General features: G+C 39.3%; 2 protein-coding genes across 2 annotated transcripts; one reads left to right on the forward strand and one right to left on the reverse strand.

The window, feature by feature from the left end:
* Positions 1-4,454: 4,454 nt before the first annotated feature.
* On the reverse strand, positions 4,455-10,830 carry LOC149384844 (uncharacterized). The gene is made up of 12 exons (XM_089624988.1): positions 10,114-10,830; positions 9,425-9,478; positions 9,233-9,324; positions 8,793-9,132; positions 7,401-8,295; positions 7,239-7,286; positions 6,906-6,953; positions 6,739-6,815; positions 5,907-6,313; positions 5,757-5,838; positions 5,571-5,670; positions 4,455-5,362 (listed from the first exon to the last, which is right to left on the reverse strand). Exons 5-9 carry the CDS (start codon positions 7,427-7,429, stop codon positions 6,210-6,212), a joined length of 306 nt encoding a protein of 101 aa, XP_089481114.1. The 5' UTR covers positions 7,430-8,295; positions 8,793-9,132; positions 9,233-9,324; positions 9,425-9,478; positions 10,114-10,830; the 3' UTR covers positions 4,455-5,362; positions 5,571-5,670; positions 5,757-5,838; positions 5,907-6,209.
* Positions 10,831-12,164: 1,334 nt separating this feature from the next.
* On the forward strand, positions 12,165-12,755 carry LOC149384845 (uncharacterized). The gene has a single exon (XM_089626181.1). The coding sequence runs from the start codon at positions 12,165-12,167 to the stop codon at positions 12,753-12,755; it is 591 nt and encodes a 196-aa protein (XP_089482307.1).
* Positions 12,756-15,011: the final 2,256 nt, after the last annotated feature.

Here is a 15,011-nt window from a genome sequence, read left to right on the forward strand (position 1 = left end):
TGCAATGTATATTACCTCATGCTTTGTTCTTTAGAATGTGAATAAATGAACTGGACAGTGTCCAAATTGAGTCATGACTCTTTTGGATGAATCCATGAGTGACTTGTTAGCTCGTCGTCAATACATTGTTTCTAACTTATTCACAAGCGACAAAGGAGTTGATGAAATAACAACTAGAAAGGTAAAATGGTAATTTTGTAAATCCCACATAGCTGATGATATTCTTGAAGGGTAAACATAGATAATATTCAGTGGATCTACTCATCACAATTAATTTGAATTCTTGAGTAGAAAATAAATTCATTTGAACCGAGAGATTGTCAGTGTCAACTCTTTAGTGGAGTCAGTTGACATTAAGATAAACTTGGAAAACGTTTATGAATTTTTGAGTCCAAGTATGTTAGCTCAAGCTTTGTTCATTTGGATCCATGAGGTCACTGTCACTAGTCATTTCGAGTACGATTAGTTAAACTAGAAGATAATTCAAAATAAGAACTAGACAAGTGTTACGAAAATTGTCTAAAGGGTAATTTTGTCTTTTTGGACATGGGATAGTATGAATGTCAATAAATACGTTTTTTGACATTGTCATATGATGACAATGAAGTTGAGTCACTAGGCCATAATGATGAATTTGGGCCTTGAGAATTAATTTCATTTCATGGAATTTTACTTCAAAATTCTTACTGGGCTTTTCTTGTGTTGTCATGAACAAATGAAGAAACATCTAGAAGCTCCTTCTAGAAGCCTCAAAAACCGTCCAACATAGCTCCGTTTTTGTTTTTGGCACCTAGGTCCACATTTGACCTAGCGTTTTGTTTTAGCTCTTGGACTCTAAGACTTGTTATTGTGTCGTCGTGTTTAAAAGTGCCCACACACTAAATCCTTCTCACCTCGAGTGATTCATGTGATAGAAACTTTCGTGGTTACTCGAATTCCCGAAGAACAAAGAAAGGCAAGATAAGTGGGGAGACGAGCGATTCAACCTCCACAAGCTTCTCAACGATCAAGCTACGTAAAGGTTAGTAAACGAGTAGTTGCTCTTCAATAGTTTTAATTTAAAATAACATGTGCTTGCTCTTTGTCTAGGTTAGTAAAAATCTTTTTTACTTGTTTAAAGAAATTTTTAAATTCCGCCGCTTGAAGAAGCGTTAAACTTTTCTTGATCCTAGATCTATTCCAACACCTTCTAAATGGACTATAATTGTCTTTTTTGTTGAAAAATATCATTAAAATGTAAAATAAATTCTAAGATAAGCAAAATGTAGGTTTAAATTAAATTTATACGAATAATTTCAATTTTTGAAATCTACATCTTATAAGTTATGCCTGGAACAACCAACGGTTGTTCTATGTATATTTACGATTGGTCTACGTTAAGTGTGGTTGTTCCGAGCATTCGAATTATTAAAATAATTTTCTATTTAAAATATTATTTAAACAACGCATTTAAAATAAAATTGTATTCGCGCCATTTACTACATGAGTTTAATTGTTGTTTGCTTCTGTCTATGTTTTCTGTTTTGAAGCGCATGCATCGTTTTTAATTTGTATGTCGCTTAGGCCTATAAAAATCGATGTTCTAGACGCCAACCAGTTTCGGTTAGAGGTTGAACTTCTCAGTATGTCTTTTGAATCTTTGCCGAGTGATGGAATAATAAATTTTACTGAAACCATCCTTGTTATCTTCTCCGATGAGTCTTATGTTACATTTTTTACCTAACCTTTCATCGTCATCATTTCGTCCAAATTTTTCAGGTTCCAATCATACCCTAAGGCTGAGAATTTTATGGGTTGTAATAATGACCATGATTTAGCTATGAGATGATTTATTCTTTTATTGTAGTTCAATAATATCTAGAAATCTCATTCAATATTGTCAGAAAATCTCATTTTCACATTACTCTACTTTTATGAGGTTGGAAACATCTTTTTTTAATGCTGAGGTTTATCTTTTGTTTTTAATGCTGAGGTATTCACATCAGCTCTGAAATATGATTTGCTGCATTTCATTGACATCTTTGTCAATTTATTGACCATTTTTTGCTCTGATTTTGGCATTACCAGAAAGAGGTAGACTAGCAAGCAATGCTTAGCTATTCCTTTGTGTGTCTCGATCATGTCCATGATCCGGTTGCTAACTTGATGGTGCCACTTCTCAACCTCTTTCCGATTGCTTGAAAAATGAAATATCATCCTAAATTGAATTTTTGGCTTGTCTGGCAACCATAATAGATTAGCTGCAACTTTCACAAAAATTATTGACATCTGAAATGTGATTTGCTCCATTTTATTGACATACTTGTCAATTTATTTTAGAGTTTACGGTATAAATTAAAATGGCATATACATGTATAATTTTTTTTGTTGAAAATGTCATTAAAATGTATAAATCCTAAGATAAGCAAATGATAAGTTTAAATTAAATGTATACGAATAATTTCAATTTTTGAAGTATACATTTTATAAGATATGCATGGTTGTTTGGGAATCTGAATCTAGCTAAGCAATTTAATGTTTGAGTACAAATAACAACCGCAATTTACGTGGAACAACCGCAAAATACCCATAGAACTACCACTGGTTCCATGTATTTTTATTTGGTATATCTACGTTATTTATTTACTTATCTACATCTTATACGATATGCATGGAAAAACTTTTGGTTATTCTATGTATATTTATAATTGTTCCAAGAGTTTAGCTAAACAATTTAAATGTTTGAGTGCCAAGAACAACCGCAATTTACATGGAACAACCGCAAAATACCCATAGATAAGGACATACATACATTTTTTGTTGGTTAAGAAAACAATCGATAAGGACCTGAAGTTACGTAAAAGATTTATGATTCCGAGAAAAATTACAGAGAAATCTAGATCATGAAAGGTAAATCTATCAGCCTAATTTTTTTGTAATAAGAAACAAATAATAGAAAAACGATACAATAACACCAGGGTACCAAAATAAAATGTTGAAAACGAAACCCCCAAGCACAAACTTATGGGTTATACAATTGGTTTTGATTCTATTATAAAATCAAAAGTGTAATCTAACGTCCACCGTAACAGATGTTTCAGTGGCTCTGATTCAAAATTAATAGCTAAATCCTGCAAAACAAAACCGACGTAAATGTTAATTAATAGCTAAATGAGATTTAAATTTTATATATATATATATATATATATATATATATATATATATATATATATATAGTTGACATGTTGCTTTTAACCAATTTGATTTGGAGACTTAAAAGCATTTCAATTTCTCTTTTTCTTTATTGTGTAAGTTTTGTTTTAATTATCTCCACATAGGAAAGGAGAGTGAAAATACTGTAATTGAATATGAATACTGTACGAGGACCGGTGACGGTTTCTTGATCTCCAATCCATGTTTCAGAATTTCGACTGACAAACACTCGGCCGATGAAGTGAACATAACAATGTCTCACCATAACCTATTAAAAGCTTTGTACAAATTCGACGTCAATGGGCTAGTGTATGAGAAGAAAGGAGAGGATCTTAGCTCTTGGATGGACGCGAACACTTCCTGAGAACCGTTTGTTCAACACCTAACGGTTCCGAAGCTAAGGAGGCGACCTCGGGGCCTGCCGGCTGATTGCAAAAGAACGGTTGAACATATTCCTAATGTGTACATCAGGATCGTAAGGGGAATGCTCTTTGCTTCGAGTATGTACATAGTCAAGGTTTTTGCTTCGAATCCTTGAGTATGAGAAACTTCGGGGTTAAAGATGGTACTCTCAAAGCCTGGAAGCTGAGTATGTTGCGAAGACAAAATTAGCGATGAAAGAAGATTTTAGACGACTCGGTAACATCTAGGACCACCTCTTTTCAACATATGCTACGAGGAATTGGATGAAGGATACGTACAATTTCCATCTTCTTCTATGAGGTTCGAGAATGTTGGGTTCGAGAGTGCATAATGCGAAATTTCTATCACTACACATTGCTTTGATGTCCACCGGTGAAAAGATAAGCTACATGCCAAAGACAAAAGTCAACGCTTATCGCGTAATTTGAGGAATCAACTTTACAATAGCGTAAGACGTGTAAACATATGTTTTAAAACAGCTTGGAATCTCTGAATCAAGACATTACCACTATCAATGCTTAGTGGAAATACCAATAAATCACCCACATTACACTTCATCGAATGACGATTTAGTGAAATACACAGGGAACGTAATCATGCATATATGCAACCACGTGGGGAATTTTGTGGTAAATTCTATGAATTCTTATTTATTTAGTTAATTCATTTATTTATTTAAAAGTTTACATATTTTAAAGGGTGGTACTTCTTTTGAAGATGATATCGACAACTTTTGTGAATTCTTATTAAGTCTCCAGATCAAATTGTTTAAAAGCAACTTGTAACCTACATATCGGTAAGATATACATATGTTCATCATCAAAAGAAATACCACCCTGTAAAATATGTATTTTTAAATTAATTAATTAATTAATTAATTAAATAAATAAAAATTCACAGAATTTACCACAAAACTCCTCACGTGGTTGCATATATGCACGATTACGTTCCTTATATATTTCACCAAGTCATCATTCGATGGAAGTGTAATGTGGGTGATTTACTGGTATTCCCACTGAACATTAATGTAGTGGCTCTGTCTTGATTCGGAGATTCCACGATGTTTGAAAACATATGTTTACACGTCTTAACGCTATTGTAAAACCGACTCCTCAAATTACGCAATAAGCGTTTAGTTTTGTCTTTTAAATCCTGCATGTAGCTTATCTTTTCACCGGTGGACATCAAAGCAATGTGCAGTGATAGAAATTTCGCATTATTCACTCTCGAATCCCGTAGAAGAAGATAGAAATCATACATATCCTTCGTCCAATTCTTTGCACCATATGTTGAAAAGAGGTGGTCCAAGATGTTACTGAGTAGTCTAAAATCTTCTTTCATCGCTGACTCTGTCTTGGCAACATACTTCAGCCTCCAGACTTTGAGAGTACCATCTTTAACCCTGAAATTTCTCATACTCAAGGATTCGAAGCAAAAACCTTGACTGTGTACATACTCGATTGCAAAGAGCATTCCCCTTACGATCCCGATGCACACATCAGGAATATGTTCAACCGTTCTTTTGCAATCAGCCGGCAGGCCCCGAGGTCGCATCCTTAGCTTCAGAACCGTTAGGTATTGAACAAACGGTTCTCGGGAAGTGTTTGCGTCCATCCAAGAGCGAAGATCCTCTCCTTTCTCCTCATACACTAGCCCATTGACGTCGAATTTGTACAAATCTTTTAATAGGTTAGGGTGAGACATTGTTATGTTCACTTCATCGGCCGAGTGTCTATCAATCGAAATTCTGAAACATGGATCGGAGATCAAGAAACCGTTACCATTCCTCGTACAGTATTCATATTCAATTACAGCCTTTTTCACTCTCCTTTCCTATGGGGAGATAATTAAAACAAAACTTACACAATAACGAAACAAGAGAATAAAAATCCTTTGAATCTGGCAATAAGATTATAATTAAAGAAAAAAAAAAAGAATATAAATAGAAAGAGTACCTGGCAATAGGAACATTGACAATCAAAACTACGTAAATTTTGTAGTCTCTTTTCGGTCCGTAGTGGTTCCAAAATGTGGACCAATATAGCTTATAACCACCTAGCAAAGATATTTTAAAAAATGTAAGAAATAAAAATGAATCTCTTTACTAAAATCATGGTATAGGAGTTTAATGTATTACTTACTTCGGTGTCTGCTTTTATATATTCCAAAGCAAGCAAAACCGCCAAACCTCTCTCAAATACCAACACCGCATTTGGCGAGCAACTACAATACAAGAAAATAATGACCATTTGATAGCTGGTTAAAAGCAATCTAGCCATTTGAAAGTTTACCTGTGATTTATAGTAGAAATGATCGGATATAATCCAGTTCCCATAGGTATCAATCTCTCTGCAATCGTCTTTGCATTGAGCGAAACAATACAAAAGTCGTGGCTGTTTTCCCGCCTTTTTTTCTCACCATATTTTTCCCGGGAAACCTGTTTTCCCGCATTTTTTCACGCCAATTTTGAAATTTATTTCAGAATATAAAAATAATTGCAAATATAATTGTTTTTTGAAAATTAAAATCTAATAAACCAAAATAATATTTATTTCATTCATATGAATTCATGATCATGCTAATAACGTCTCGTACTAATAAACCAAAATACAAAGTATTAACAAACTAGAATATATAACTGTCTCGCTACACTTTCCTTTGCTGATGCTCCACACCGGAAGGCGCTTAGTCGACATGTCTACAAAATAAATAAATAAATAAATAAATAATTAGTAGCAGTAATAAATATTCACCCAAATCTCATATTGGGGGAGTGAGTAAAATAATATAACTCAAGAGTATTATGCAGTATAGGCAAGGAAATACTTTTAAGTATAATTAGCCCATAGGCACAGTCATTATTGACAGTAACTTATTGTAGCTATTTTTAAATATAACTTGACTTCTCTAGTATGGTTTTCAGAGCAAGTTATGAAGATCAAAGGCATTTTAGCCATGAAAATAGCAGTTTCAATTCCATTTAAAATGTTGAACCCAAGAAAAAGATTAGATAATCATGGTTGCGAAAAAAGCTTAAAAGCTAACAGGGTCATATACAAATATGGCACTCAGAGAGATTAAAAAAGTAAACAGTTTTCTGTATGAGATTTTTTTAAGACTTACAAAAACCTTGTGCACTTGGAACAAAGATGTGTTCCCTTCCCTTTCTTGTCTCCACCAATCTCAAAATGCTCGCACCTCTGAAAAATGAGAGTGTATCAATACACAATTCAGTACATAATCCCAGTTCAGTACATAAAAACCAATGTCACATACACACAACAACTTACGGACAGCAGAGGCTAGAGCAACAAAGGGACGGCAACGCCCAGGACAGCCTGAAAAGAATTAAAATAAATAAATAAATAAATCAATAAACACAACACACATTGGTGAATCTAAAATCTAACGCTAAATCATACAGAAAAAATGACACCAAACAAATATACACACACTGAGATAGAAGAGAAGAGAAGATACATCACATCGACAAACACACATACACGAACACGCACACACACACACAAACGGACAAGGACACACACACACACACACATATTCAAGAGTGAGAGAAATAGAGTGATGAAGATAGAGAAAGTAAGAAGATGGATGGATAAACTTACCAATCAGAGGACGGTGGGGGTCGGTTCGGAGGTGGCTTCAACGCTGAGCTGAGAGAGAGCGAGATGGGGATAGAGTGAGACGTTTATAGAGATAGAGATTGAGAAATAGAGTGAAATGGAAACGAGTTCTCATAGGTCAGAAGAAGCAAGGTCTGAGCGCACGAAGGGTCTGCGGCAGAGGCAAACTCCATGTTCTATCAATGTTCTCCCTTGCTGGCTCTTACTCTCCGGCGGGTTTTTCAGCATCAACAACCTTCTCAACTTCCACCACCGACTCCTCAACCTCCCTAAATTTTAATAAATAAAAAAAAAAACAAGAAAAAGGATCAACAAACTGAATCCAATATCGTAAATATTAGGAGTGAAAGAGAAGAGCCTGAATGGGGGTTGTCAAGTTTCTAGGGTTTAGCGAAATTTGGGGCTTTTCACGGGCGTGGTGTTTAGCGGTGGTCGTACTCATTTGGGAGTGAAATTTCTAGGGTTTTCGCAAAGATGGTGGTCGTGGTCGATTGGCGGAGTAGAGGTGCGTGGTCGCGGTGGTGGTCGATTGCGGGAGTGGTGGTTTTCGCGGTGGTTGTGGCTTGGCGGTGTTGTGGTCGTGGTGGCTTGGCGGAGTGGTGGTCGTGGCGGCTTTGCTTGGTCGATTTCAGAGAGAGAGAGAACGAGAGAGGGAGAGATTTGAAAATGAAAAGACGAAATGAAGCACAAGTTATCGAAAAATTCCCAAATTATAAGCGCCAAACGAAAATGAAAAATCGAAATTAGGAACAGCCACAACAAGTCGCGACTGTAGCCGTATATGTCGCGGCTATTTAGCCACTACAAGTCATGACTATTTTCGAATATAAAAGTTGTGGCTGTTTCTAGTATTTATTGTAGTGAAAGCAAGGATCGAAATACTGTTACCGTTACCGTTTCGAGCTTCAAAATTTACTTGTAACCCCTGGTAACGTAAAGGAATACCGGGGAAAGCAGGAAAAAAAAGGAAACCAATACCGTTGAACTTACCGTTACCGTAGAGGAATACCGTCAAATACCGTATTTATCGAGGGGAATCCTGAAAAGAAATATACAAAAAACATATAAAATACGTATGATAAAATTCATAAAATTAAAAATTATGTACAATGTTTCAACACATTACCAAATTACAAACACAACAAAAACTAAGTCATAACAATTTCGTCATAAATCAATAAACAAGTTCAACATAACCTCATCACTAACTAATCAAAAAATTACAAAATAATTCGGATTAATTACAAAAATTTATAAACATGAACACAAACTCTAAAATTAAAAACAAGTGATAAAAATTTCGTCATAAGTCAATAAACAAGTTCAAAATAACCTTAATCATCACTAACTAATCAAAAAATTACCACAAAATTCGGATTAATTACAAAAAATTTGAAACATGAACACAAACTCTAAATAAACACTACATTCATGTTCACAACTACCAATTTATACTTAATCTTCAAGAATTATCTAACAAATTTCAAAAATTAAACTCAAAATCATAAAAAAACAAGAAACAGTCGGGAAACTCACCGGGATCTGGGCAGACCGGCGGGATATGGTGACTTTTGGCCGTCGCCGCGTCGGGAAGCTCTCGGGATGGCGGAATCCGTGCAGAATTTCAGGAAGTTTGGTCTTGCTCGCGTCGGAATTTCAAATCTCCTTTCCCGTCCTATTTTTGATTTTTTTGGGGGAAACCCGAGATTTATACCCGGTTTTTTTATTTTTTTAAACTGAACTGGACCGGGAAGTGGAAACCGGGTTCCCGGTCCGGTTCCCCCGGAATCACCGGAATATTCCGATTTTGAACGTTCCGGTGCCGGGGAGTTCAAAAAAGGGGGAACCACCCGGGATTTCAATCCATGAGTGAAAGCTACATTCATTATTCCCAAAGTCTCTCTCAGTTTCCACAAATAAAATAACATAGGTTCACAATACTCCTGATAATTATTTAGGAACTTGAATTCAAATACCTTGAAAAAGTAATCAGCCATATCAGATGAGACGAAATCTGGAAACTGATCCCTCAAATGGTCAAAGTTGGCCATTTGATTATCGGACGAGTCTTTTTAATAATCAAGGAACGACAATGATAACCCATATATTTATCTTATTTAATTTCAATACATAATAGTTTCTTATTAAATAAAAACATGCAAGGATACGTGACACATGCCTTTGACTAATTCGTGGTTTGCTGATTCAGCTCCAGTGATGACCTATCAAAAAGAAACTAAAATGAGTGAAAAAAAATATATCGCATAAAAAATGGGTGCTCTAGCTTATTAGCCTTTTTTAAAACTTAGAATTGTGAAATAGCCAATGTTTTAGTAATATTTGATAATTAGCCAATCTTTGATGTAATAAGACATAATTATCCTTTTTTTCCCTAAATTTTTGCCAAAAATAAATTAAATAAAAATAATTTATCTATACCTAAATACTCTCTCTCTCTCTCTCTCTCTCTCTCTCTCTCTCTCTCTCTCTCTCTCTCTCTCTCTCTCTCTCTCTCTCTCTCTCTTCTTTGTTACATTTTTAGCCATAACGAAAGTTGAAAAAAACAACATCGCAGTTAATATTCGGCAATAACTGTTAATATGTTTCTACCAGAAACCTATTAACAGTTATTACCGACTATTAGTTGAAGTAAAAACCTATTAATAATTATTAACGACTGTGGGGGTTAAAAATCAATTTCCCAAAATTAAAATCATTCGAGTTGGGCTTCGGTTCGACCAAAGCCCAATAGCAGACGCAGTCCGATTTTCAAAGAATTATCTAGGCCCAGCTTGACTCCTGGAGGTCGGTCCAAGCCCATAGAGAAGCCCAGTTCGCCAAAGGAAGGACGAATTACCCGCGTGGACTCAGTCAGGAGAATTCGTCTCGGTTAGATAGAAGACCTCGCCGCGAAGACCGGATCTGGGATAACTTCGACCAGCAACGTGGCAGAGCCGAACTGATTTACACGTGTCTACTTCAACGAATCATCCCCTGCTATAAATAGAAGCCGATATGTCAATTTTCGCGGACACAAGCATACATATTGATACTCGATAATCTTTCTTCTATCTCTTGTTCTTTGAGTTCATCCATTTGAGTTTGGCACTTCCCCCCTGATTGTAATACCTGCGATTATTAATAAAAGCATCAAGTATTTATACTCTTTTTCCATTAATTTTCTTTTCGAATTCATTTTGCTTCTTATACGACGTCATCCGAAACCCATATTTAAATAAAGCAAATATATATATCATAGTATAATTTGAGATTGTTGAAATCGACATCAACAATTTGGCGCCGTCTGTGGGAAATCTCGGAAAGGCTAATCTCGAAAGAAGCAAGTTGACCATAAAAGTAATACCATGTCTTCCACCCCATCTCACTATGAATCGAGAGAGGAAATCCCCTCGGCGTTCAACGCAATCCTGGACATGCTGAATAAAAAAAATAGAAAGTTAAGAAGAAACCAACCGGAGCCTCAAGGCCCGGTTGGATTCCCTCCTGACCCCTCAGAATACTCCGGATCAACAGGCAGGATCCGGCGAAATGACCGCCTCGGAATCCGCTCGCAACATGGCGTCAGCCGCGCAGACGAGCTGGGTTTTTCCTCCCGGAGTCCGCCTGGACTTCGCCCGGATCCAGGTCTCCCAGGGGATAGACCAGCCCCCGGGTCCGAGCTCACAGCTCGGAGAGGCTGCAAAAGAGGCCATCACTGAAGAGGCGATCGATCCAACCGGATTGCCCCCGCCCCCGCTAGCAGGGGCGCCCCCTGGATCTTTTCCAGCAAGTTTCAGACCTCGCCCTGCGACGACCTTTCAAATGTTCACCCCCCAATATTTTGGTGGGCAGAACCAGACACAGTACAATCAGACCGAAGTCACTACGGTCGCTCCAGTGCGCACGGGACTTCGCCCCTCTCAGGAGGGCGAGCCCAGCATGACCGAGTTCGGAAGGTTCAAGAAATCGGTGACGACCGAACTAAAAGCGGTCCACTCAAAATTTCACAGCGCGACTAGTTCGGCCCCCCGCGATAGACCGACTCATCTCCGAAACGGGTAGGACCCCTCTCGCTAAAAACATCACCGACGTTTTCATTGAAGATGCCGGGAAAGTTCGTCTTCCGCGGTACAATGGGACCTCGAACCCTAAGGCTTATATCATATCCTTCATAATTGCAATGGGACGAGCTATGCTGACGGAGAAAGAACAAGAGGCGGGATACTACCAATTGTTCGCCAAAAGTTTGTTTGGAGCTGCTCTAGAATGGTTCTCCAGACTCGAGCCTAATTCCATCGATAGTTTTGCTAAACTACTGGCAGCTTTCTTGAAACATTATTCGATGTTCGTCGAGGACGAACTCACGATAGCAGAACTGTGGGGGTTCCAACAGAAGGAGAACGAGTCCTTGAAAGACTACATGATCGCTACAAGGACGTCATCTCAAAAATCTCCAACGTAGATCCCGAATCTGCCATAACCTCTCTAAGGAACGGTCTGTGACATGAATCGAGATTCAAACTAGAGATGACTGTAAATCGACCCCTTACACTGGAAGACGCAATCCAAAAAGCCGCAAACTACGCTAAAGCCGAGGAGGAGTTTACCTCCCTAGCAAAACAGCGTGCGGTCGAAAAGAAGCCACACGCTAACATATGGGTGCGGCCTGTAAGCGCTGGGGGCAATCCCCAAAAACCCAACCCCCAGGAGACCGGACCACAGGCTAGGAAGCAGCACGCCCCTCCGGGGTTCGCTTTCAACATAAGAGACGAGAGCAATGAGGGAAGTCCCTAAGCCAAAAAATGGACCAGGGACCCAAACGCGTTCTGCAATTTCCATCAAGCCAACAGCCACGCCACAATAAATTGCGAAACTATGCGCAAAGTCTTGGCTGAAAAATAAGCGAAGATGGAATTAAAAAACATTGAACTGGGTCCCCCGCCCAAGAAGAAGGTTTTCAACAACTGCGGGAGAGGCAACCCCTCGCCTAAAAGGCCTAGGCCCACCGATGAAGGGGAGCCAGAATCCCCACCAACCATGACAAAACATCAAGTCGACTTCATAACGGGGGGTTCAAAATTTTGCAACGGCTCAGTCAACTCAATTAAAGCTCATCAGCGTCAGCTGATGAATAAGACCATCAAGATCGGAGCAGAAAAGGATGTTCAAATTTCATTCTCCGAAAAAGAAGCCTCCGGGGTAGCAGACCAGCATGACGACACGCTTGTAATAACAATCGACTTGTCCAACTGCGAAGTCGCTCGAGTTCTGATTGATGGAGGAAGCTCCGTAGATCTCATTTTTAAAGACACCCTCAAGAGAATGGGAATCGAGGAATCTGAGATTGAAAGGGAGCAGACCCAGTTGATAGGCTTCAACGGATTAACTACCCCATCAATAGGAACCATTAAGCTGCTTGTAAAGACCAACGGGATAAATAAAATAGTCGAGTTCCAGGTTCTGGAATGTCTCTCCCCTTATAACATCATCCTAGGATGACCTTGGATACACCGGATGAGGGCCGTCCCCTCAACCTTCCACTAGTGTATTCGATTTCCCACGCTTGAATGGATAGGAGAGATAAGAGGAAACCAGGCAACCTCCCGTAGCTGCTATCTCACTAGCCACAAGCAGAATATTAAAAAGGCTAACGAGAAACAATAGCAAATAATGAACGTAGAGCCAACAGAAAAATGAAAGCTCTATACTGGAAGAATAGGACTCCCCAAGTACTGAAATGACAGTACAAATACAGCTCGACGGCCTTGATCCCTCCAAATGCGTAGGAATCGGAGCCGAGCTTAAGGGAAGTATATGGCGAGAGTTAATTTGCTTCCTGAAACGGAACAAATCCACATTCGCCTGGACAATGGAAGATATGCCAGGGATTAGTATCGACGTTACATCTCACCAGCTTAACGTTGACCCATGTTTCAAACCAATAAAACAAAAGAGACGCAAGCTTGGACCCGACAGAGCATCAGTAGTCAATGACGAAGTCGAAAGACTCCTCAAAGCTGACTCGATCCGTGAAGTCAAATATCGGACTGGTTAGCAAACACCGTCGTTGTGAAGAAAAAAAATGGAAAGTGGAGGGTATGCATCGATTTCACAGACTTGAACAAAGCATGTCCCAAAGACAGCTTCCCCTTGCCGCATATCGACCAACTGGTCGAGGCAGCCGCGGGACATAAGATATTCTCTTTCATGGACGCATTCTCAGGATATAACCAGATCCTAACGCACCCGGACGATCAAGGAAAAACGGCATTCATAACAGATCAAGACATCTATTGCTACAAGGTCATGCCATTTGGACTAAAGAACGCTGGCGCCACCTATGAAATGTTAGTCAACGTAATGTTCAAAGAAAAAATAGGAAAAACAATGAAAGTGTACATCGATGATATGCTCGTCAAGTCCCTAAGAGGGAATGACCATGTAGGACACCTGGAGGAATGTTTCGAGGTATTGAACAAGTACCAAATGAAATTGAACCCTACTAAGTGTTCGTTCGGAGTGTCCTCTGGGAAATTCCTCGAGTACTTAGTCACCCAACGAGGAATTGAAGCAAACCCGGACCAGCTAAATGCCTTACGAGAGATGTCCTCACCTCGTAACAGGCGAGAACTACAGAGATTGACAGGCCGTATCGTCGCCCTCAATCGCTTCATCTCTCGATCCACGGACAAATGTCTCCCATTCTATCGACTCCTCAAAGGAAACAAGAAACTCGAATGGGACGAAAAATGCGAAAAAGCGTTTAGAGAACTAAAAGAATATATGTCGATACCCCCGATTTTAGCAAAACCCATGACATGAGAGCCACTCTACCTATACGTCGCCGTTTCCCACGTGACGGTTAGTGGAGTGCTCGTCAGGGAAGAGCAAGGGGACCAACGACCCATATTCTATGTGAGCAAGTCATTAGTCGATGCAGAAACTCGATATCCTATTATGGAAAAATTGGCCTTAGCAGTTGTTTCCGCCGCGCGAAAGCTCCGGCCGTACTTCCAGTCCCACTCCATATTAGTAATGACGATCCAACCGCTGAGAAGTTTCCTACACAGCCCTAACCAGTCGGGAAGATTGACCAAATGGGCCGTAGAACTGAGCGAGTACGACATCGAGTATCGAATCAGGACTCGCGCTAAATCTCAAGATTTAACGGACTTTCTCGTCGAACTCCCAATAGAAGACCCCACCGTTACTGAAGACGAGGGCACTTAGACACTAAAAGTGGACGGCGCGTCGTCAAAACAAGGGGCGGGAATAGGAATACACCTAACATCCCCACACGGTGAGATCATTGAACAATCTTTCAGACTCGACTTTGTTGCATCCAACAACGAGGCCGAGTACGAAGCTCTGATAGTCGGACTAAGATTGGTTACAGCCGTAGGAGCAAAGCAAGTACAGGCTTCTGCGACTCTAAGCTTGTAGCAAATCAATACTCCGGCGAGTACGAGACGCGGGATGAGCGAATGGAAGCCTATTCGAAAGTCGTAAAAGACCTTACGACGCAATTCAAACAATTCTCTCTAACGCGAATCCCAAGGGGTGAAAACACCTCGGCAAACGCGCTGGCCACCCTAGCATCCACCTCGAATCCGGACCTCAAAAGGATAATACCAGTCGAGACAATCAAACAACCTTCCATAGCCATCACTGTCACTGTAGTGATAGCTATAGAAGGGGGGATTGGAGAGATGAAATCATACATTACATCACGACTGGTACGGTCCCGTCCGACAA

The sequence above is a fragment of the Urtica dioica genome, chromosome 9 (genome assembly GCF_054948205.1).
Source record: "Urtica dioica subsp. dioica isolate 48M chromosome 9, U.dioica_male_clone48M_v1_H2, whole genome shotgun sequence".
Classification (NCBI taxonomy): Eukaryota; Viridiplantae; Streptophyta; class Magnoliopsida; order Rosales; family Urticaceae; genus Urtica; species Urtica dioica.

Bases quoted from the DNA above. Each gene is read 5' to 3' on its own strand.
- LOC149384844 (XM_089624988.1), bottom strand. From the start codon at position 7,429: ATGGAGTTTGCCTCTGCCGCAGACCCTTC. The intron at 7,287-7,400 runs GTGCGCTCAGAC...GCTCTCTCTCAG, and splicing joins GCCTCTGCCGCAGACCCTTC to CTCAGCGTTGAAGCCACCTC. The intron at 6,816-6,905 runs GTAAGTTGTTGT...CTCATTTTTCAG, and splicing joins TGCTCTAGCCTCTGCTGTCC to AGGTGCGAGCATTTTGAGAT.
- LOC149384845 (XM_089626181.1), top strand. From the start codon at position 12,165: ATGGAATTAAAAAACATTGAACTGGGTCCCCCGCCCAAGAAGAAGGTT.